We start from the raw sequence: 22,774 nt of genomic DNA on the forward strand, positions 1-22,774 counted from the left end.
GCATGAACCACCAAATAAACACACCTTTAATTGCTACTTTTTTATTTCTAATCAAGTGCTTGCTACATAGCCCACAATGCATTCAAAATCTCAGTAATGTTGGTAATTCAGCCTCATAGGTGTGAACCAAATGATTACTTTTCAAAGCGTTGCTTTTGTATGAACAAAGGAACTGTGGAAAAAGCATTGCTGCCTTGAGAAAGACAACAGCAGGTAAGACTATAATAAAACAGGCAAAATAGGTTATTAATAGAGCCTTTTCTCTCAAGGTTTATATTTCATAGTCTTTCTCTCCTCCCCAACTCTTGGTGCTAAGGAAGGAAACCAGGTATGAATGGCATGTGCTTTGGGGAGAATAATTGCTAGGAAATATTTTTATTATAAATTAATACGTGAGTGTTTATGTCTCGTGGTTTAGTCCCTCATAGTAATATTTCTTGGTCCATTTAACCTAAAACCAGACTTTTATTTTCATCTTTATTCATTTACATTAAATAAATTCTGTTAATAAGTGTTATACCATATAATGTATGTCCAATTTTTTTTTGTTTTTTTGTGGAATAGATGCTGAAGACAGTATTTATCTTTCTGTGTAGAATTACTGGGTCTTTTAAAACCATATGGTTTTGAGCTTTACTCATTGCTAGCTTAGGCTGAAGCTTTTTTAGTTCAGATAAATTAATTATCAATTAATCATCTGTTTGTGTTTTCCAAAATTTCCAAATTTTTATTTCTACTGTCTTTTCTCCTATTCCCCTTTCTTGGGAGCTTATACTTTAAAATGCAAGCAAACAAACAAAAAAGCAACTTTGTATTGTAGTTTTAAGAGGGCTTGGACAGAGTCAGTATTAGAAGTGGGTATTCAGCTGGCCGTGGTGGTACACACCTTTAATCCTGACTCTTAGGAGGTAGAGGCAGACAGGTCTCTGAGCTGGAAGCCAGCCTGATACATATATTGAGTCCCAGGAAAGAAGTGTGCGTTCAAGCTATCATCTTTGCTAGTTACAAAATTGACCTAGAATCTTTTAAGAGTTCAGTCACTTTGTGCGTGCTTTTTTTACTGTTTTTAAAGTGTTTTTTTTTTGTAGACGTATGTTTGTGTGTTTTATTTCAAATAATCATTCTCACACACTTTTATTGACTTTTCAGTTGGCCTCAGTCACCCTTTTCTGTTCTTAAATATTATTATTATTATTATTATTATTATTATTATTATTATTATTTACTATAATGTGGTAGCAAATGCCTATAATCCTACCAGATGTTAGAGGCAATCAAGATTTCAAATTCAAGGGAGAGGCAAAGACTAAAACAGAGACTGAAGGAACACCCATTCAGAGCCTGCCCCACATATGACCCATACATATACAGCCATCCAATTAGAGAAGTTGGACGAAGCAAAGAAGTGCAGGCCTACAGGAACCGGATGTAGATCGCTCCTGAGAGACACAGCCAGAATACAGCAAATACAGAGGCGAATGCCAGCAGCAAACCACTGAACTGAGAATAGGCCCCCGTTGAAGGAATCAGAGAAAGAACTGGAAGAGCTTGAAGGGGCTCGAGACCCCAAAAGTACAACAATGTCAAGCAACCAGAGCTTCCAGGGACTAAGCCACTACCTAAAGACTATACATGGACTGACCCTGGACTCTGACCCCATAGGTAGCAATGAATAGCCTAGTAAGAGCACCAGTGGAAGGGGAAGCCCTGGGTCCTGCTAAGACTGAACCCCCAGTGAACTAGACTATGGGGGGAGGGCGGCAATGGGGGGAGGGTTGGGAGGGGAACACCCATAAGGAAAGGGAGGGGGGAGGGGGATGTTTGCCCGGAAACCGGGAAAGGGAATAACACTTGAAATGTATATAAGAAATACTCAAGTTAATAAAAAAAAAAAAGATTTCAAATTCAAGAAACAGATTTGGGCTACAAAGGAAACCCTGTCACAGACAAAGCAGAGTGCCCAACCTGAGTGCGATGACGTGCCCCTGTAGTCTCAGCTTCTCAGAAGGCTAGGTTGGAAGAAGCTAGGCTGGAGGATAGCATGGGGCCAGGAGTCAGTGGGGAACCTGAGCAATGGAGCAAGACCCTGATGAATCTATCTGATATATATTTGATGTAATGAATTCAAACTATAGAAAAGCATATGAAATCAAAACCTGTCTTTCCAAATTCATCTGAGTCTTCTGAGGTGATCATTGTTCATGATTAGTCTTTAGTAAGATTCACTACAAGTTTACAAACATTTTTAAATGAAGTAAAACTATATAGTTCTTTTCAGCTTGAGTATTTTCATTTAACCATTGTTTGGTTTCCTTTCTGTTGCTGCAATAAAATATCCCAAGGAAAGCAACTTAAGGAAGAAAGTGTTGATTTTTGGTTTCTAGTTTGAGAGGGGAATGCTCTAGTTACGCTCGTAGGAACATGGAATAAAGCTAGCTTGGCAGTCAAGTAGCAGAGAAATCACATTTTATCCTCATACGGAAAGCTGAGAGCTACAATGAACTAGGACTAGGCTATAAAACCTAGAACCCTGCTCCTGGTGTACTTATTTCTTTGGGTACATCTTTACCTCCCAAAGATTCTACAAATGCTCAGTGTTACTAGCTGGGAACAAATGTCTAAACATATGAGCTGATCAGGCTATTTCATACTCAAGCCACAGAAACATAAACATACACGAGCATGTACCATTACCATTACAGTTAGACGCTGAAGGCTCGAGAATGGTGCCTGGTACATATTGAGCACTGTGACAGCTGTTAGCTGCTATCATAGTCGTGACTGTAAATATTCTGTACTATAGAGTACAGTGTATACAGGGTACTACACAATGTCTCAGCATTAACAGTAAAGGTATTTCTAATTATTTGTTATCAAAAACACTGATACAAGACCATGCATGGTGGCATATGCCTTTGATCTCAGCACTTGAGAAGCAGAGGCAAGTGAGTTCAAGTTCAAGGCCAGTCTGGTCTTCAAAAGTGAGTTTGTGGACAACCAGAACTACATAGTTAGATCCTAAGTAAAAACAAAGAAAAAAAAAATAGTGATTTCATAGGTATCCATATACATTCCTGAGTATTATACAGAATAAATTTTTATAAGTTTTAGCCAGAATAAACCAGTTATTACCTTTAATTTTGTTAATTTCTCACAACGATTGAGCCATTTCCTACTTGAGCCATTTCCTACAATGAAAGCAGTATGTAGACATTGTTTTATCACCAATGTAAGCATGTCCTAGTTCTTGTTGAAGTAATCTACCCCTTCCATGAGAAAAACTCTAGCCTGTGGACAAGGACCCAAATGTGCAGTTTTACCAATATCCATAAGGTGGGGCTAGTTCTCTGAGAATCTGTTTGTGTAGGATAGCATTGACATGCACACTTAACAAAGAACAGTAGTAACATTACACACTTTCCCAAGATGAACGTTTGAGCATAGTTACTAAAAATTGTGCCTTCATTTGTAGAATCCAGTATTACCCCAGGTTTGGATTTTATCAAAATATACTTAGTTTGCCTGTAGGGATAGTCTTTTTGTGTAGCCATGTCTCTGTAAAATCACTTTTTTTTTCATTTTTTAAAAATTTATTTATTCACCTTACATGCAGTGAAGGTGCATGTTCCCCCTCCCAGTTTCCCCTCCCACAATCCTTCCTCCCATAGCCCCTTCTCCCCTGAGGGGGAGAATCCCCCTCTGTGTATTCCCCTTACCCTGGCACATCAAGTCTCTGCAGGGCTAGGCACATCCTCCCCCACTGAGACCAGGCAAGGCAGCCCAGTAGAAGAACATTTCACAGATAGGAAACAGCTTTAGGGATAGCCCCATTTCAGTTGTTCAGAACCTACATGAAGACCAAGATGCATATCTGGGTATAATACATTATGGTGGTTCAGTCTCTGAGAGCGCCCAAAGGTCCAGGTTAGTTGACTAACTCTGTTAGTCTTCCTGTGAAAAGACATTTCTTATACAGATAATTTATAAATTTTGCTTTAGGAGTCTTATCTTAGTAGTGGTATACAGTTAAGATAAAAAGTTAAGGCAGAATATTTTCCTACAACTAAACATGCCTTGACCTGAGTCCACACAGTGCTACTTTAACTGTTTGATCTCGGACATGCTCTTTAGCTGCACTCAATCCAACCTCATTTTCTTCATATTTAAAACAAATCCCATTTATTTATTTTACATCCAGATGACTTGTTTGTGTGTGTGTGTGTGTGTGTGTGTGTGTGTGTGAGAGAGAGAGAGAGAGAGAGAGAGATTGAGATAGAGTAGTAATACAAAACTTCTCACATGTCCATTGTAAGCATTATCATGAATTCAGTTACCTTATAAGTTGAAACTTTAGTATTTTGTCCGATTATTTCCACAATCATATCTTAGAAAGCATTTTCCTCTCAGTATTTATTTGTTCAAATGGCACTTAGCATTATTAGCCTATGGATTCTTAGTGTAAATCAAGGAAGAGCAACTCATTGTTTAATGTGGATATTGGCCTAGCAAGACTGTTTTTCAAAAAGTCAGAGTCGCGCTATCTCAGCAGAGGGAAACTGACCAGGAATGCAGATTCTGAGGTACTATCTGAACTTCAGCCTGAAACCGTGAGGATAGTGCTCAGCGTTTTCTATAGTAGCCAAAATTCATACTAATGTTTGATAAGCACTGCTTTGGAAAATAATTGAGGGCCTTATGTTATATTTGCTATGCCCCAAGCACTACTAAGCTGGATTCTAAATTAAATACTTTGTCCAGACGAACTTCTACAGAGTTGTTTTGTTTTTCTTACAGGTAGTGAGGTCTTTGGAGCAATAATTTAATACTTACCGATTTAGAGATTTTAGTATTTGAAACACCCTTACCAAGCCCATACCAGCCTGGGTTTTGACTGTTGACTATATCTAAAACTACCCCAAAAGCTTTCAGGGTACACTTATGAGGGATTAAGTTGAGGTGGGAAGACCCACTCCTATTAGCTATTGTTCTTGAGTGTCCTTTTTAATGCTAGATTTTAACTAAGACTCAATCCCTTTAGGAATAGCTTGCTGTTCTTTCCATCTCTTCCATCCTTAGTTTTTCTAGGAAGTGAGGACTGACTGTCCTGAAGAAAGCGGGTTGAAGCAAGCTCTGTATTTGTGTTTTCTGTACTTGGTGCCCTGGGTACATGGAGTTGTAACGTCTTACATTGAGAATGTCTCTGTACTTCCATAGCTCAATGTTTGTTATGGTGAAACCCTATTATCACATGATCACAATGATCACCTACCATCATGACGAATGGTTCCTTTGTGGGGCTCGCTATGTCAGAGATGTCCTTTTGGTTTGGCTTTTTGTCTGTTCAGACATGATTTTCATATTCATTAAACTGAGTATGTTCAACATTTCTGTATGCAACGTCTTCATCACTCTGCCCCCATTTGCAGTTAATGCAGCTGTCTTTTCAAGTCTCCTAAGAATCTTGAGAATTATCTTCAGTTTCTCTCTTACCTCAATCTATTCACTCTGGCTCTTTATGTAACTCAGGACCTCTGAAGAGCAGTCAGAGCCATCTCTCCAGCCTTCACACTGGCTCTTCATACCTGAGATAAACATTTACTAACTTCCATCGAATTACAGGAAAATGTTTTGATATTTCTTTTTTTCCCATATCTAAGTGATTCTTCTTCATTCTTTATAATGTAGCATGAATATTAGGGAAAATTTTCCACATTACTTGAATTAGCTTGGTTGTACATTTCTTAGTATTTTTATCATAACATGTTAAATTCTTAGATTCTAAGCCTTGTTAGGTAAGAAATGCTGCTATTGTGCTTGCTACAAAATTTTCAAAGATGGGGTAGACTTGCTTGAGAACTTCTCTTTCCTGTCACTGAAACTGAAGAGCTTCAGGTTTGGAATGAAAAGTTTGTTCCAGTCAGAAGAATGTTTTCCCACTTGTAAAAGCACAAGTAGTGGTTTAAAAGAGTGTTAAAGTAAATCCAAGCACATTTCTCCAAATTAAAATTCTACTAGACACTATCAAATATTCAGTGGCTAATAGCATAAAGAGAACCCAAGAAATACTTATACATTAGAATATTATGATTAGAATTTTAAAAATTAGTGTTTTGCATTTTTATAGGTGAAATGAATCAAAAATACAAGGAGCTTAAAAAAAGGGAAGAAAATATGGATGGTAAGTGGTGATCTTATAAAGTAAATATTAGATTGCTACTTATTTGTACAAGGCACTGAGGACATTTGCCACATTGAACCACTTAGAAAAAATGATATTCTAAAAATTTGGTTTTGAGTGAATGGGTTCTGTAACCTGAAATTTTTTTTCCTCCCATTTGAAGTGTTATCAGATCATTATCTATTATAGTATCATATAACTTGCAAATTAGACTGCTATACATATGTGGGTTTTTTTAATTAGAAAATATATGCTACACTATTGAGTTACAAAAAAAGAATTGGTACAAAAATTACAATGGAAACACATTAGCAAATGCATGCAGTGTTGATGCCATTCTCTTACTAATTATAAAATTTAAATACTTATTTTTAATTTTGGAAGTTCCATAGGAATAATTAAAGAATGCAAATAAGAGTAAAGTATATATATATATATGAGTTTAGGTCATACAAATGGGTAATTTCTTATTATATTTGTTTATAATCTGAAAAAGTAATAAAATTTATTTTGTGATTAAGCCATTATTTGATTAATTTAATAAAAAGGCATTTTCAGATAGATAGGTATTTAGTAATACTAATCTCAGAAATAAGACCACTGGCCAACTGTAAGCATTAACAATATAGCTGTATCAAGGAAGTAGTTTTTCTGATCTTTATGGGATCAGTTATTTCTTTTGAGCACATATAAATAACTCTCTAATTTACTTATATCAGAGTCATAACAGACTTTAAGTACTTGAAAGTAGAGTAGGATAATAGTTTAAATTTTATATTTACTTGGGATTTCTAGAAAATAGTCTGAAGTTCTAAAGCTAAGTTTATTTACTGTCTGTCAACAGTAGTCTGTCTTACCATGTTTCCAATTGGCAGCTTTTATAGAGACTTTTGAGGAAACGAAGAATCAGGAACTAGAGCGGAAGGCACAGATAGAAACCAGCATCATCACACTCTTAGAGCATTGCAGTCGGGTGAGTGCTGTGTGCTGGTCTTGGTGTTCTGATTGTCCCAATAGCAGTATAAAAGTGGAAGACTCAGTGTTATATTTACCCACTTAGACTGCGTACTTTAAATTCCCTTCATGTTTCTTCAAGCTATTAATGTTAATCTCTGTAGGAAAATTTTAGCTAATTAGGATAATGCGGGGAAGGATGGGATGTACGTGATCAGTGTTAATCAGTAAATGAAGCTGTGATTAGAATAAAATTTAATATTTTCTTCTATTGATAATTTATCTGAATTTACTAATAAAATTCTAAAACATAGACATTATTTTATAAGATGTTAATGTATTTACACTGTAATTTATATGGTAAATATTTCTTATAGATATACGTAATGAACATTTCAAGTTTTCAAAAAGTGTTTATTGATAGTCTGCTATGTATTATGCTAAGAAGGAAAATAACTATTCAAAGCATCATGTCCTTTGTGTTTTGTGGTGGTTTTATAGGAAAACTAAATATTCTGTTTATTTCTCTGCAAATACAGAATATAAATCGTATGAAACAGATATCCTCCATCACCAACCAAGAGCTAAAGATGATGCAGGATGACCTCAGTTTTAAATCAACTGAAATGCAGAAGTCACAGACAACAGCTAGGAATTTGACCTCAGGTAAGGACAGTGGCTAAGAGTTTATATTCTCTCTCTCTCTCTCTCTCTCTCTCTCTCTCTCTCTCTCTCTCTAACAAATTGGAACTTCAAAAACTCACCTTCATTCTTTTTGGAGTTCTTTTGAAAGTCTCATAAGGGAGGATTGAATTGATGAGTGCCTGTTACCCCTGTCATTGGCGATTTGAGAATTCCATACGATATCACCCAGGAGCTTACTAGTATGACATTGGCATATTCTCATTCATTTAACTGCACTTAGCGAATACAGACCATTCCTAGCTTATGAAAATTTCATGTACATTTTGTGTCTGTATGTATGTGTGGTGCTAGCGAGCTGCTCTACTACAAGCCTGCATTCCCAGGCCATGATCTGTAACTTTACAGTGGTACAGAGTGACATACAGAACTAGGAATTCAGTTTCAGGCTTTGAAGTTTGGTCTTTTTGCAGGGTAATGACATGCAGTATATGTAGTATGATGTTCTTTCCCAGTGCTTGGTAGTAGCCACGGCCTGGCTTCTAGTAGGCAATGTGATTATGAGGTTAAGCAGTCAGTTCTTACAGTGAGGCTTAAATGAAAAGAGTTCAGTGACTGACGAGTTTGGTCAGGGAGAGACGTTCTCAGTATTCGAGTTTTTTCTTTTAAAAAAAAAAGGTCAGATCTGTTTCCTCAGGGAACTTTCATCCTGGTAGAAGGACAGTTATAAGGCAGTGAAGTAATGATTTTATAGACATGAGTGTGGAAAGCCATCGTGGTCAAATATCAGGTCAATCGTTAAAATTAGCACAGCATCTGAGAGCCAGTGATGATGAAATAGCACAGCACTGACCAAGGAAAATGGCATGCAACTAAGAAACATGCCTAATTGCAATCATTTTGTCATCATACTTTAAAACCTGAAGAATGACAGGTGAATTTTAGTTTTGTTAACTAATGTATCCCAGAAATTGATATACCAATCTGTATTCTATAAAATGGTAGCCATTTTAGTTGTACATTATTCAGAGCCTACCCCACATGGGTATACAGTCCATATATATATACAGCCACCAAAACTAGTCAAGATTGATGAAGCTAAGAAGTGCATGCTGACAGGAGCCTGATAATAGCTGTCTCCTGAGAGGTACAGGCATAACATGTCAAATACAGAGGCGAATGCTAGCAGCAAACCATTGAACTGAGAACGTGATCCCCATTGGAGGAATTAGAGAAAGGATCGAAAGAGCTGAAGGGGCTTGCAATCCTATAAGAACAAGAATGCCAATCAACCAGAGCTCCAAGGGATTAAACCACTACCCAAAGACTATACATGGACAGACCCTTGGCTCGAACTGCATATGTAGCAGAGGATGGCCTTGTTGGGCACCAATGGAAGGAGAAGCTCTTGGTCCTGCCAAGGCTGGATCACCCAGTGTAGGGGAATATCAGGGAGGGTAGAGAGAGTTGTTGGGGAGGGGAACACCCTTATAGAAGAAGGAGAGGGGCACTCAAGCAGCAGGTCTCCTGCAGTCCACACACCGCCCGGATCTGAAGGGACCTGCTCTCTGCACCCAAATCCTGAGGGAGGGAGAGCTAAACCTTCAGAGGGGCAGACATGCCTAGGAAGCCAGAAGAGACTACATTCTGCCCACATTTCTGACTCCAGAGGAAAACACCTAACGCTATCTGGGATCCTGGTGCACGGGGGCTCCGGGAAAAGGCGGCACAGGCCCTCCTGGTTGCAGGTAGAAGAATGCAGATCGGTCTATGCTTATCACCCTGTACAAAGCTTAAGTCCAAGTGGATCAAGGACCTCCACATCAAACCAGATACACTCAAACTAATAGAAGAAAAAGTGGGGAAGCATCTCAAACACATTGGCACTGGAGAAAATTTCCTGAACAAAACACCAATGGCTTATGCTCTAAGATCAAGAATCGACAAATGGGATCTCATAAAACTGCAAAGCTTCTGTAAGGCAAAGGACACTGTTGTTAGGATAAAAGGCAACCAACAGATTGGGAAAAGATCTTTACCAATCCAACAACAGATAGAGGGCTTATATCCAAAATATACAAAGAACTCAAGAAGTTAGACTGCAGGGAGACAAATAACCCTATTAAAAATAGGATTCAGACCTAAACAAAGAATTCACAGCTGAGGAATGCTGAATGGCTGAGAAACACCTAAATGTTCATCTTTAGTCATAAGGGAAATGCAAATCAAAACAACCCTGAGATTTCACCTCACGCCAGTGAGAATGGCTAAGATCAAAAACTCAGGTGACAGCAAATGCTGGCGAGGATGTAGAGAAAGAGGAACACTCCTCCATTGTTGGTGGGATTGCAGACTGGTACAACTACTCTGGAAATCAGTCTGGAGGTTCCTCAGAAAATTGGACTCAAGAAGGATGACCAAAATTCGAATGCTTCGCTCCTTCTTTAAAAGGGGAACAAGAATACCCTTGGGAGGGAATAGGGAGGCAAAGTTTAGAACAGAGGCTGAAGGAACACCCATTCAGAGCCTGCCCCACATGTGGCCCATACATATTCAGCCACCAAACCAGATAAGATGGATGAAGCAAAGAAGTGCAGGCTGACAGGAACTGGATATAGATCTCTCCTGAGAGACACAGCCAGAATACAGCAAATACATAAGCTAATGCCATCATTAAAGCACTGAACTGAGAACAGGACTACCGTTGAAGGAATCTTAGAAAGGACTGAAAGAGCTTGAAGGAACTTGAGACCCCATATGAACAACAATGCCAAGCAACCAGAGCTTCCAGGGACTAAGCCACTACCCAAAGACTATACATGGACTGACCCTGGGCTCCAACCTCATAGGTAGCAATAAATAGCCTAGTAAGAGCACCAGTGGAAGGGGAAGACCTTGGTCCTGCCAAGACTGAACTCCCAGTGAATGTGATTGTTGTGGGGAGGGTGGTAATGGGGGGAGGATGGGGAGAGGAACACCCATAGAGAAGGGGAGGGGGAGGGATTAGGGGGATGTTGGCCCAGAAACTGGGAAAGGGAATAACAATCGAAATGTAAATAAGAAATACTCAAGTTAATAAAGATGAAAAAAAAAAAAGGAGAAGGAGAGGGGGATTAGATACAGGGCTTATGTCTGGGAAACCTAGAAAGGGAATAACATTTGAAATGTAAATAACAAATTCAATAAAAAACCAAAGAAAGAAATGTGGTCATGATGTTGGGACTGGTTTATTTTGCCTAGCATTGTAGGTGTTTTATCCACTCATCAATACTTAGATTGCTTCTCTGTTGATGATGTGCATAATTCTGTGAAATGCATTAGTCTACAAATCTCTTCAAATTGCTATTTTTAGGTTCTTGGGCTTGTTTGAGCATTTAAAAACCTTTCCTCTTCTCTGTAAACCAAGAAATTACATTAATTCACCTATGTAGTCACTTATCTAAGGCTGATGTTAATTCAACAAGCTTTTTCCTCATTTAAGTTATCTTGGTGCCTCAGCCATTGAAAAACAGTTTGTAAAGGCAACTAAAAATACCAGGAAACAAAGTCAGTGATTAGGAGACTCTATTTCTTACATACCTTCATGGCTTTGTGTTTACATTGCCTTTTTAAAACTAGTCCTGTGCTTTCTCCATTTGTAGATCTGTAGGAGAAAGAGAACTGACTCTCATAGAGGTGAAAAATACATTCGGTCACTAAAGTAAACCTTTTCTTTTTCTGGAAATTTTATTAAGATTTGAATTCTGCCTTTATAATTTATTTCATATATGAGTTCTTTTGTTTATTTAAAACTATAGCTTTTATTTCTTCTTTTCTTTTTATCATTGCCCATACTTAAATTTTTTTATCTAAAAATCACCAGCAGTTTATGATCTTGTTGAGTATTATGAGAGAATGTATGTTATAGTGCCCTTCTGTGTACTGACCCCCTTCCTGTCTTTGAGATCATTACTGGAACCCACCTGACTTTTTTCACTCTGTTTCTTAATAGAGTACTCTTACTCTCTGGGGCAGCATTACTTCTTAAAGAAAAGGTGAAAGAGATTATACCAAGTGAGTGAGATGAGGAAAAAGAAAAAACAGCCAGAGGGGTTCCTCTGGATTAATCATAGAAAGAAGTTGAGAAATACTGTACTGCAGGGTAGAGGCAAGGAATCTTTCCAGCAGTAGTTTTTATTTATATTTTTAGAAAGGAAACTCTGGGGAGTAAACAAATGTGCTGATGGCAGAATATTTCAGAAACATTTCCCCAGGTCAAAGTGGCTTCTCCTGAGATTGTGCTACTCTGTACACACTGCTCAGTAAACTTCGCAACTTCATAGCATATCAGAAGGAACAGGACTGCTTCCTCTTCCTGTCTCTTCCCTTAGAGAAGCTTTCAGCTTTTCATAGGGACCTGATGGGAAAGGGAGATAACCTTACTCTATACCAACCAAACATTTGCTCCTTTTCTGTGGGAAAAAAAAAATCAGTTTGTATAGTTCTTAAATGTATTTACTGAGTACATATCCAAATTGCATTTGCAGTTGAATTTATGTAAATGCTTGCTTCAGTTAGCTAAGCATGCTTCTTATCTATATTATTAAAGTGATATAATAGTCCTTGATAGCATGCTTAGCACTTTATTCTTATAACTGTCTATAACTTTAGTGAGGATAGGAATCCAAATGAAGCATTTTATGGTTTTGGATTTCTGAGATAGTCTTACTATATTTCCCATCTGGCCTTGAACTCAGAGCCCTCCTGCCTCAGCCTCCAGATGCCAAGATACTAAGCACGTACCTAGCAGAGGTTGACACTGTGATAACATTTAACTCTTGTTACACATATATTGATATGTACTTGCACATGTGTATTTCAGTATGCCTAAGTTTAAAAGTCTGAAAGGGGTAAATGAAACATTCAAGGAATACTAGCTCAGTTATATCAACTTTAAAGTCTTTGGTTGTATAACAACCCCTTTAAAAATCATTTTTGTATGTTTGTATGTATGTTTGCATGTGTGTAGGTACACATGTGTGCATATGGAGGCCCAAAGCTGATATCTTCCTTAATCACTTTCTACTTTTTTAAGACAAGGTTGGTCATTGAACCCCGAGTTTGCTAATTCTGGATCATCTGGATAGCCAATTTGTTCTGGAATTCCCTGTCTCTGCCTCCTCAGTGCTGGGATTATATAGATTGCCTTGCCAACCCAACATTTTTGTTGATTCAGAAAATCCAAACTCTGGTCTTCATTCTTATGCTGTACACACTTTATCTATTAAGCCATCTCCCTGACCCACAACCCACCTTTAAAACCAGGGACTTTTTTAAAGCACCATTTTTCTTTTTTAAAATTTTTTATTATATATTTCTTTACTTACATTTTTTTTCTTTTCTTTTTTTCGGAGCTGGGGACCGAACCCAGGGCCTTGTGCTTGCTAGGCAAGTGCTCTACGACAATGAGCTAAATCCCCAACCCCTACTTACATTTCAAAGGTTATTCCCCCTTCCCGGTTTCCTGTCCATAAGCCCCCATTCCCTCCCCTCCCCCTCCCCCATATGGATATTCCCCCTACACATCCCCCTTATTGCCCTCCCCCCATTCTCCTGCACTGGGGGTCCAACCTTGGCAAGACCAAGGGTTTTCCCTTCTACTGGTGCCCCAACAAGGCTATTCTCTGCATATGCAGTTGGAGCCCTGGGTCAGTTCATGTTTAGTGGTTTAGTCCCTGGAAGCTCTGGTTGGTTGGCATTGTTGTTCTTATGGGGTTGCAAGCTCCTTCAACTCTTTCAATACTTCCTCTGATTCCCCCCAAGGGGGTCCTATTCTCAGTTCGGTAGTTTGCTGCTATCATTGACCTCTGTATTGGAGATGCTCTGGATGTGTCTCTCAGGAGAGATCTATATCCGGTCCCTTTCCGCATCCATTTTTTTAGTTTCATCAATCTTAAGTAGTTTTGGTGGCTGTATATATATGGGCCACATGTGGGGCAGGCTCTGAATGGCCATTCCTTGAGTCACTGCTCTAAACTTTGCTTCCATATCCCCTCCTATGAATATTTTCCCCCTTTTATGAAGGAGTGGGAGCATCTGCATTTTGGTCATCCTTCTTCCTGAGCTTCCTGTGGTCTGTAGATTACATCTTGGGTAATTTGAGCTTTTGGCCAATATCCACTTATCAATGAGTGCATATCAAGTATGTTTTTCTGTGATTGAGTAACCTCACTCAGGATGATATTTTCTAGTTCATTCCATTTGCCTATGAATTTCATGAAGTCATTTTTTTGATAGCTGAATAGTACTCCATTGTGTAGATGTACGACATTTTTTTAATCCATTCCTCTGTTGAAGGGCATCTGGGTTCTTTCCAGCTTTTGGCTATTATAAATAAGGCTGTTAAAGCACCATTTTTCTTATTCATATTTATTTTAAGTAAATACTAAGTAGAATAAATATCCAGTACTGAATTTCTGTTCTTGTTCTAGGCTACCATGTGTTCTTGTTTCCAAAGTTACACATTATTTTCTCTGGAACATTGACTTTCTCACTTGTTCAGTTATATTGTAAAGAATCAGTATTTTTTTTGAGTGTTTAGTGCTATGTCTTATACCTCTCCTTGCCCCTTTCCTTCTCTCCCTCTCCCTTATTCCTTCCTCTCCCTGATCATGCTGGTTAAAATGTTCTGCATTCAAAGTGCTAATATGCTGTCTAGTGTGTACCTAAAGACAAGAGGTTTATTATGTACCTTAGGAAGAAAATACACATTAATTATGCTGCATTCACAAATAAAGTATAGTGCTATCTACTGTGCATTAGTTATTAACAGTCATAAATATATTCTAAGTAAGATGTCCTTAAGAAGAAATATATACAGTAAATTGTATATTGGTCAAGTGACTAAAATGTTATGACCAGAAGCTCTAAAAACCTAAGGCTAGTTATTTGAAAGTATAGAATTTTAATTGTTGCCTTAAATCCCTGTACTTCAGACAGTCAGCGTCTACAGCTGGATCTCCAGAAAATGGAACTTTTGGAAAGTAAGATGACAGAAGAGCAACAGTCTCTGAAAAACAAAATCAAGCAAATGACTGCTGACCTGGAGACATACAGTGACCTGGCAGCTTTAAAATCATCAGCTGAAGAGAAGAAGAAGGTAAATGTTTAACAAAACCTTTAAAAATTATCACCCAGATGTTTCTTTCCTTCCACCTCCTTTTTCTTTCTTTCCTTTCCTTCACCTCCCTCCCTCCCTTCTTTTCCTCCCTGCTTTTCCTTCTCCTCCCCCTCTTCTTCCTCCTCCTCCTCCTCCCCCCTTCTTCTTTCTCTTCCTCCTCTTCTTCCTCCTCCTTTTTTAAGACAGGCACTCAAGTAGTTCACTTCAAACTTTCTCTGAAGTTTGGGTGCCCTTGCACATCTGATCTTTCTACCTTGTCTCTGAATCTTGGGATTATAGGGTTATGCTACCATGCATGGTTTACTTGGGTCCAAGCTAGTGCCTCATATAATAGGTAAGCCCTCTACCAAGCAAGCTGCAGCCCCCAGTTGTTTTTCCTTGTTTAACTTTAATTCACATGTACTTTATATGACTTACTACTTGTAGTACATTATTTGACATACAAGCTAAAAAGAAGTAAAAAAAAATGTGTTATATGTGTAGCTGGAATTTAAAGAGACTTAGAGGTTTTAAGAGAAGGCAAAAATTCAAAAACAAAGTATAAGTTGCTCCCTGATAGAGAGCATTCTAACCTGTGACCCTTGCCAAGTCCTGAAGTGGGCGATAGGTCGGTCTCCTCTTCAGACTCATCAATGTCTCTCCATCCCATTTTTAAATTTAATCCTAAATTTTTGGGCATCAGTATAGACATGGAAGTATTCATTGCATTATTAATATGGTTACTTCTATATAGCTTATCATTCAAAAGATATTTTTTGTAAATAAGTCTTAAAGTGATTATAACTCTGGTAAAATTTTACGAAATATTAAAATTTCTAAGTCAAATGTGGTTTTATGTTGACTTTCTAGTCATTTGTTATAGTGTCTGTTTGGATCTATCTAGAAATTACATCAAGAAAGAACAGTATTGTCAACCCACAGAAATGCCTTTAAGAAAATAATGGAGAAGCTGACTACAGATTATGAGGCACTGAAAACACAACTTCAAGACAATGAGACACATGCTCAGGTGAGAGCACTCAAAGCTGACTTAGAAATCCACTCTGCACCTTATGTTGTCTGTCTTGTTCTCAGTCTGTGCTTTTTGCTTCAGACAGCTTTCTTCTTTTTTCTTGTTTCATTTTGGTTTCAGACCTGCCTGGTAGGCCTTCCTTATAGTGATATTCTGTACTTTAGTATGAATTAATTTTGTCTTATTCCTTCAGTAGACCTGTATGAAAGGCCAGTTTTATAGGACAGACTCTCCTGGGCATGGCTATTATGCTACCCTGGGTATTACTTTAAATTTACCAAAAGTAAACAGAAACTTCTAACTTCTGTTGAAACCACACAGAAACTACAAATAACATAAATTCAATGACAGACAGAATTGTTGTCATTTTGAAATGAGTAAAACACACATGTACATGACACACACATATATATATATACTTTAATGTGCAGACACATACTTGCATATATGCATACATGTCCTGTGTATTTAGCTTGGGTCTTTCTGTTGTTGTTTCCCATTTTCTTTTGTTCTTTAGTTCTTTCATAGCATGTATATATGAATTTTCACACAGCCACCCTCCTCTTCCTCCCCCACTGAAACTCTTCTTTCTACTCATTCCTGTCCTACTTTGATATATATATCAATATATCAATATAAAATATATATATATAGTACCCACTATAAGATTGCTTACATGAGAGTAGGTAGAGGTATTATTTACCAAAGCATGGGCAACTCGATTTTTTTATGAAAATAATTTTTTTTCATACAGTGTACTTTGATCATAGTTTCCCCTCCCTCATGTCCTCCCAAATCCTCCCCACTTCCCCACTCACCCAACTCCACGTCTTCTTTCTCAAACAGGCAAGTAAATTAGACAAAACAAAATAAACAGGAAAAAAAGAAAAAGCATAAGAAACTCATACACATGTATAACACACGCACGCATACACGCACACCCCATTAAAACAGAAAATTGGAAAACAATATATAAGCAAAAGACCAATAAGATAAAAAATGCTGAAACCAAGCATTTTGACATAAAACTCTCCAAAAATTTTGAGTTTGTTTGGTTTTGGCCATCTACTTTGGGCCTGATATTAAGTGTGGTTTGTATACCCAATGAGACTCTATTGGAAAAAACTAGTTTTTCCTTTGTGAGCTTTGACAGTTGCAAATAGCTTCTGCGTTAGGAATAGGGACACATGTCTACTTTTCCTCTCCATACTGAGACCCCATCTGACTTGGACCTGTATAGGCCCTGTGCTGCCAGTGTCTGTGAGCTTATTATGTACCTCAGACCTCTTGTGTCTGGAAGGTACTATTACTGCCTTGGTCTTCTATCCCCACTGGCTCTTAAAATCTTTTTGTCCCCTCTTTCTCACAAGCACGAGCAACTTACCAGTGGTTCCACCAATAAGAAAATGACAGTCCTTCCTGCAGTACCCACAAACTGTGCCCATATTCCCTAGTCAAGGGTGAGGTCTAATGAACCCATGTTGATGGTACCAGTCTTGTGCACATAGCTGTAGTGAGCCCATGAGTCAATTGTGTGTTTTCCAGAAAACATTGCTTTTCTGCACTCCTTTGTGACCTCCGCATTTTTTCCACTTCTTCCACAAGCCTTGAGGGGATGGGTGGAGGCTTGTGACATAGATGTACTGTGGGGGCTGAGCATGCCCCGGGCACTTATTCTCCTCATTTTGTCCATTTGTAAGTCTTTGCACTAACTGCACTTTGAACAGAAGCTTTTCTGTTGAAGGTTAAAAACAACACTAATCTCAGAGTACAACTGGCATTATATATCTGTCTGTCTATCATCTGTCTGTCTGTCTATCTATCTATGCACTTAGTATGTGTATGTGTATATGTATGCCACAGTGTGCATTTGGAGATCATTATATAATATACTAGTATGGGATAAGGCATAATTTATAGAACTAATTGGACATTTAGGTAGTTTCTAATCTTAAGCTGTTGGAATAACACTATGAAGAACAGCCCTGTTCTTGAAGCTCTTGACTCATATCTCTATAGACACGTAACTACAGTAACTTTTCCATGTCATCCATACTCTGGTACATTATCCGAACAGTGTTTGAAGTCTTAGAGATTATGGGCTCTTGGAGGGTACACTGTGCATCCAGTTTACTTTGTCTCTAGCGCCATGGAACCAATTTGTATATGGTAGGTATATAGTAAGTATTTTCTAATTACCAAATGAAACATACATGCTATATTCAAACTGACTGGTTAAAGGCAGGCAAGAATTGATTATGGTCATGCCTAATCACTGTCAACTTAAAATTCTAAATGTATGAAATTTCCCAACTTCCATAGCAGTATGGTCAAGGTATAACAACCGAAATCAGGTCATGCTATTCCCTCCTATCCAGAAATGGACATTTCTAACACATTGGTATATATTGGTATATATAGGCTATTCATCCATTTATCACCTCATATTTTTACAAAATAAAATAATTCTATTAAAAACAGTCTTTAAACATTTTTCCTAAGAAATAGAATCTTTAAACATTTTTCCTAAGAAATAGAGTTTGCAATAACTAGAAATCACTAATTTATATAACTTGTTTGCCTGTCAGTTTGTCCTTACTTCACAATGTAAAAACCTAAAAATAGACTTGAAATTTATAATGTAAAAACTTTTTGAATGGGGATGAATGCTAGTAAAAAGTGAAAAAAGTTTGTGACTATATTACATTGTCTGAAATGGGTCATAGGGAAATAAAAGGCTTTTTAAAAAAAATTCTTGGCATTCTTCTACTACATAGATGTTATTTTTTTCCAAATCATACACAAGCCACAATTTTAAATATATCTCTGTATTTTTATATTTTGCCAATAATCCTTGTCTCTAAATCTTAACAGTTTTCTTAAAAAGTATTCTTATATCTATAAATAATTTCATATCATATTATTTGAATAAGCTGAAGAGAGAAAAGATTTTTCTTCAGAAGAAGAGAAAAGTATGGTAAGTGTCAAGGCAAGTCAGTAATGAGGATGTACAGTGTAAGAGGAATTTGACAGGATGTGATTCTTATATCATTTGTATAGCACTTAAGAGGTCTGTTGCCATATGAGAACGAAAGGAAACATGTCTGGCACTTGACTTTGCAAAAGGTTATTAAAGATTTATTGCTAGATGTGCTGACTGCTTCCTTAGGGGCCATCCTAGCTTCCAGGTCTTATTGAAGACAGATCTGATTTCATAAGGACTCAAGGACCATATATTTTATACAGTTAACTGATTCCATCCTGATATCCAGATTTATCTCTCTGGAGGAAACAATAGGATAGATATGTGTGCCCTCTGAATAACTTTCATGAAAGAAGAAACATTTTTTTTTTTTTTTTGCTTCTTCAGTTATCACATTCTTTTTTTTTTTTTTTTTTTGGTTCTTTTTTTCGGAGCTGGGGACCGAACCCAGGGCCTTGCGCTTCCTAGGCAAGCGCTCTACCACTGAGCTAAATCTCCAACCCCCAATTATCACATTCTTTTAAATGCTCATTATACTTCTTTGAAATAGCCAGGGAGAACATTATTTTAGTCTTTCATTTTCAGATAGTCCTTTCTTAGGGAAAACTACATGAATCTTAAGAAGCTAGAGTTACAAGGTTAATTAAATCAGAAAAACAGTTTAATTCTATAACAGTGAAATTGTCTTCTGAGGAAGCAACCATCAATATAATATCCACATTAGTTTCCTGTTGATGCAGAAATTATTGTAACAATGCCAGCTTTTTACAGACTCTCTTACAATCTTCACTCTGCAGCTCTGCTCTTATCGCAGCCTGTGAAACAAGACAGGAAACTTAGCAAGAGACATAAGGAAGTTTTTCCTATATGTCTGAACCTTTGGCAGTGTTAGAATATATATATATATATATTACCTTTGTAGCATTAGATTTCCAGAAGTCAGGGACAGATTTCCATCACGGCACAGTTTTCTTTTTTAAGTTACATTAGGAAAAGTCAGTTGACTTTCAGTTTGTCTGTTCACTGGTATGATAAACATTTTTACTATCTTGTAATTAAAATAAGCATAGTAAAACCTCTCATTGTCCTAAATGTATATGCTGTTGTCTGATTTAACCTAAGTTTCTTCTCTGGTGACCTTCACTTTATTTAGAATTCAAGCAATTGCCAAGATTTAAAATTGGGTGTTTTTTCATACCCTCTCAAAGGGTTATGTAATGATTTGGAATATGAGAGTCAGTTAACATTCACCTTTTGTGTTTCTAGCTTACAAACTTGGAGAGGAAGTGGCAGCATCTGGAGCAAAATAATTTTGTAATGAAAGAGTGTATCCTTTAAACTGACTTGACATGTCCTTACCAATGCTTGATGTGTACAGAACTCTGAGCTAATTATATGGGGATTATAAAGACTAGTACCATTTTCTGTTCTGTAACAGTGTTTACTCAGACAATTTATTAGAAAGCGATTTTGAGAATTACCCAAAATGCAATGTAAAGTCACCATATAGCATAGTGCTTAAGAGCATACATTGTAGACTTGGATGGTCAAATGTTGAATGGCAATTTTTGTCACTGGTAAGCTAGTTTTTAGAAGGTTTTGATCTGTCTAAGCCTTAATTTTAAAGTGTTTAGAACAGTTTGTATTCATAGAGTTTCTGAAAAAGTTTAGATATCGGTGTTAATTGTTTATAATGCTATAACTTGTCTGTAGAGCCAAGGGTACTAACCAGAAATTTGACCTCTGAATCAATTATGTTACATATGATTCAACTGCATCTCATTCCTACCAAGTGAGGGCCTGCATCATCGAGTTACAACATCTGTCCAGAATTTGTTTCCTGCCTGTTCCCTTTGACTTATTCCAGGACAAGATGGTTATCAGGCTCTCTCTTAGGGCGTTGCTGAACTCCATCTCAGAGGCAGCACACAACTCAGCACACGCCTCAGCTTACTTCTAGACTGGATGCCATGGGAGCTCTGTTCATAGATTAGAGCAGCTCAGCTTAAAAGGCTGACTGGGTATTCACTGGAGGTTTCAACGTCCAGCACTCCAGCTTTATGCAATGTAAATTACATGGCTCTGAAGTACTGAAGTCTGGAGACTTGCCTGAAATTCTGTGTGACATAGAGACTAGAGATTTCCTGAATGTTAGTTGTTCTGAGTGTAGAATTAGATCGAGCAACCTGACATTAAAAATCAGGAGCTGGGAAGAGAGGACGGAGAGGGCTGTGATCAGACAGTAAAGTGAATGAATAAATAAATAACTTAATAAGGAAAAAAATCAAGTGATTTTTTTGAAACAATTTTTACTTGGCCTTTTTGTGACAATTTATGATTTGCTAAAATAAGGTTAAATCTAAAATTTATTCAGGACATTTTCTGTACTGTCTGCATTCACTGTGACAAATACCCAAGTCTGCTTCAGTTCCTTTCTGAGTCACAGACTGCTGTTTTTACTGACCTTGTTCCTCCTTAACTCTTGTCATTAGTCATAGCAACCAAGAGTCAGGAGAGTGATTACCAGCCAGTGATTAAAAATGTGATGAAGCAGATTGCAGAGTACAATAAAACCATCATGGATGCTCTCCATAGTGCCAGCAGAAGCTGAAACGAAGTCCACTGAATCTACAAGAATCCACAAGCATGCTAAAAGTAAATTAGCTTCCTCTTGAAGAGTTAGACCCCAGGTTTTTAAATGCCATGGTTTTGTGATCTCCTTGACGGAGAGATATCTTGCATAGTTAAATAATTCAATAAATGTTTGCATATAACTCATTTTCCTGCAATGTTTGTGTTTTTAGTAACCACAGCTGTCTATTCTCTTTTTTTTTTTGTTTTTTTTTCATTTTTTTCTCCATCTTTATTAAATTGGGTATTTCTTATTTACATTTCTTTTATTTTACTCCATCTTTATTAAATTGGGCATTTCTTACTTACATTTCTTTTTTTCCCCCCATCTTTATTAAATTGGGTATTTCTTATTTACATTTCAATTGTTATTCCCTTTCCTGGTTTCCAGGCCAACATCCCCCTAACCCCTACCCCTCCCCTTCTCTATGGGTGTTCCCCTCCCCATCCTCTCCCCATTACCACCCAACCCCCAACAATCACGTTCACTGGGGGTTCAGTCTTGGCAGGACCAAGGGCTTCCCCTTCCACTGGTGCCCTTTCTAGGCTATTCATTGCTACCTATGAGGTTGGAGCCCAGGGTCAGTCCATGTATAGTCTTTGGGTAGTGGCTTAGTCCCTGGAAGCTCTGGTTGGTTGGCATTGTTGTTCATATGGGGTCTCAAGCCCCTTCAAGCTCTTCCAGTCCTTTCTCTGATTCCTTCAACAGGGGTCCCATTCTCAGTTCAGTGGTTTGCTACTGGCATTCGCCTATGTATTTGCCATATTCTGGCTGTGTCTCTCAGGAGAGATCTACTTCCTGTTCCTGTCAGCCTGCACTTCTTTGCTTCATCTGTCTTATCTAGTTTGGTGGCTGTATTTGTATGGGCCACATGTGGGGCAGGCTCTGAATGGGCGTTCCTTTAACCTCTGTTCTAAACTTTGCCTCCCTATTTCCTCCTAAGAGTATTCTTGTTCCCCTTTTAGAGAAGGAGTGAAGCATCCGAATTTTGGTCATCCTTCTTGAGTTTCATGTGTTCTGTACATTTAAGGTAACTTGAGCATTTGGGCTAATATCCACTTATCAATGAGTGCATACCATGTATGTTTTTCTGTGATTGGATTACCTCACTCAGGATGGTATTTTCCAGTTCCATCCATTTACCTATGAATTTCATAAAGTCATTGTTTTTTATAGCTGAGTAATATTCCATTGTGTAGATGTACCACATTTTC

At 37.7% G+C, this 22,774-nt stretch overlaps 1 protein-coding gene across 4 annotated transcripts in view; it reads left to right on the forward strand.

Moving 5' to 3' along the window:
- Ift74 (intraflagellar transport 74) overlaps positions 1-21,706 on the forward strand; it is a 103,476-nt gene extending 81,770 nt beyond the window's left edge. For all 4 annotated transcript variants that reach the window (XM_017593367.3, NM_001007001.1, XM_063287637.1 and 1 more), the window contains 7 exons: positions 6,125-6,178; positions 7,054-7,151; positions 7,672-7,798; positions 14,749-14,912; positions 15,817-15,942; positions 20,195-20,255; positions 21,421-21,706. In XM_017593367.3, coding sequence (XP_017448856.1) covers positions 6,125-6,178; positions 7,054-7,151; positions 7,672-7,798; positions 14,749-14,912; positions 15,817-15,942; positions 20,195-20,255; positions 21,421-21,539 — 749 coding nt within the window. In that variant the 3' untranslated portion in view covers positions 21,540-21,706. The remainder of the gene's footprint in view (positions 1-6,124; positions 6,179-7,053; positions 7,152-7,671; positions 7,799-14,748; positions 14,913-15,816; positions 15,943-20,194; positions 20,256-21,420) is intronic.
- The last annotated feature ends 1,068 nt before the right edge of the window (positions 21,707-22,774 follow it).

This window comes from Rattus norvegicus, chromosome 5 (assembly GCF_036323735.1).
Source record: "Rattus norvegicus strain BN/NHsdMcwi chromosome 5, GRCr8, whole genome shotgun sequence".
Taxonomy (NCBI): domain Eukaryota; kingdom Metazoa; phylum Chordata; class Mammalia; order Rodentia; family Muridae; genus Rattus; species Rattus norvegicus.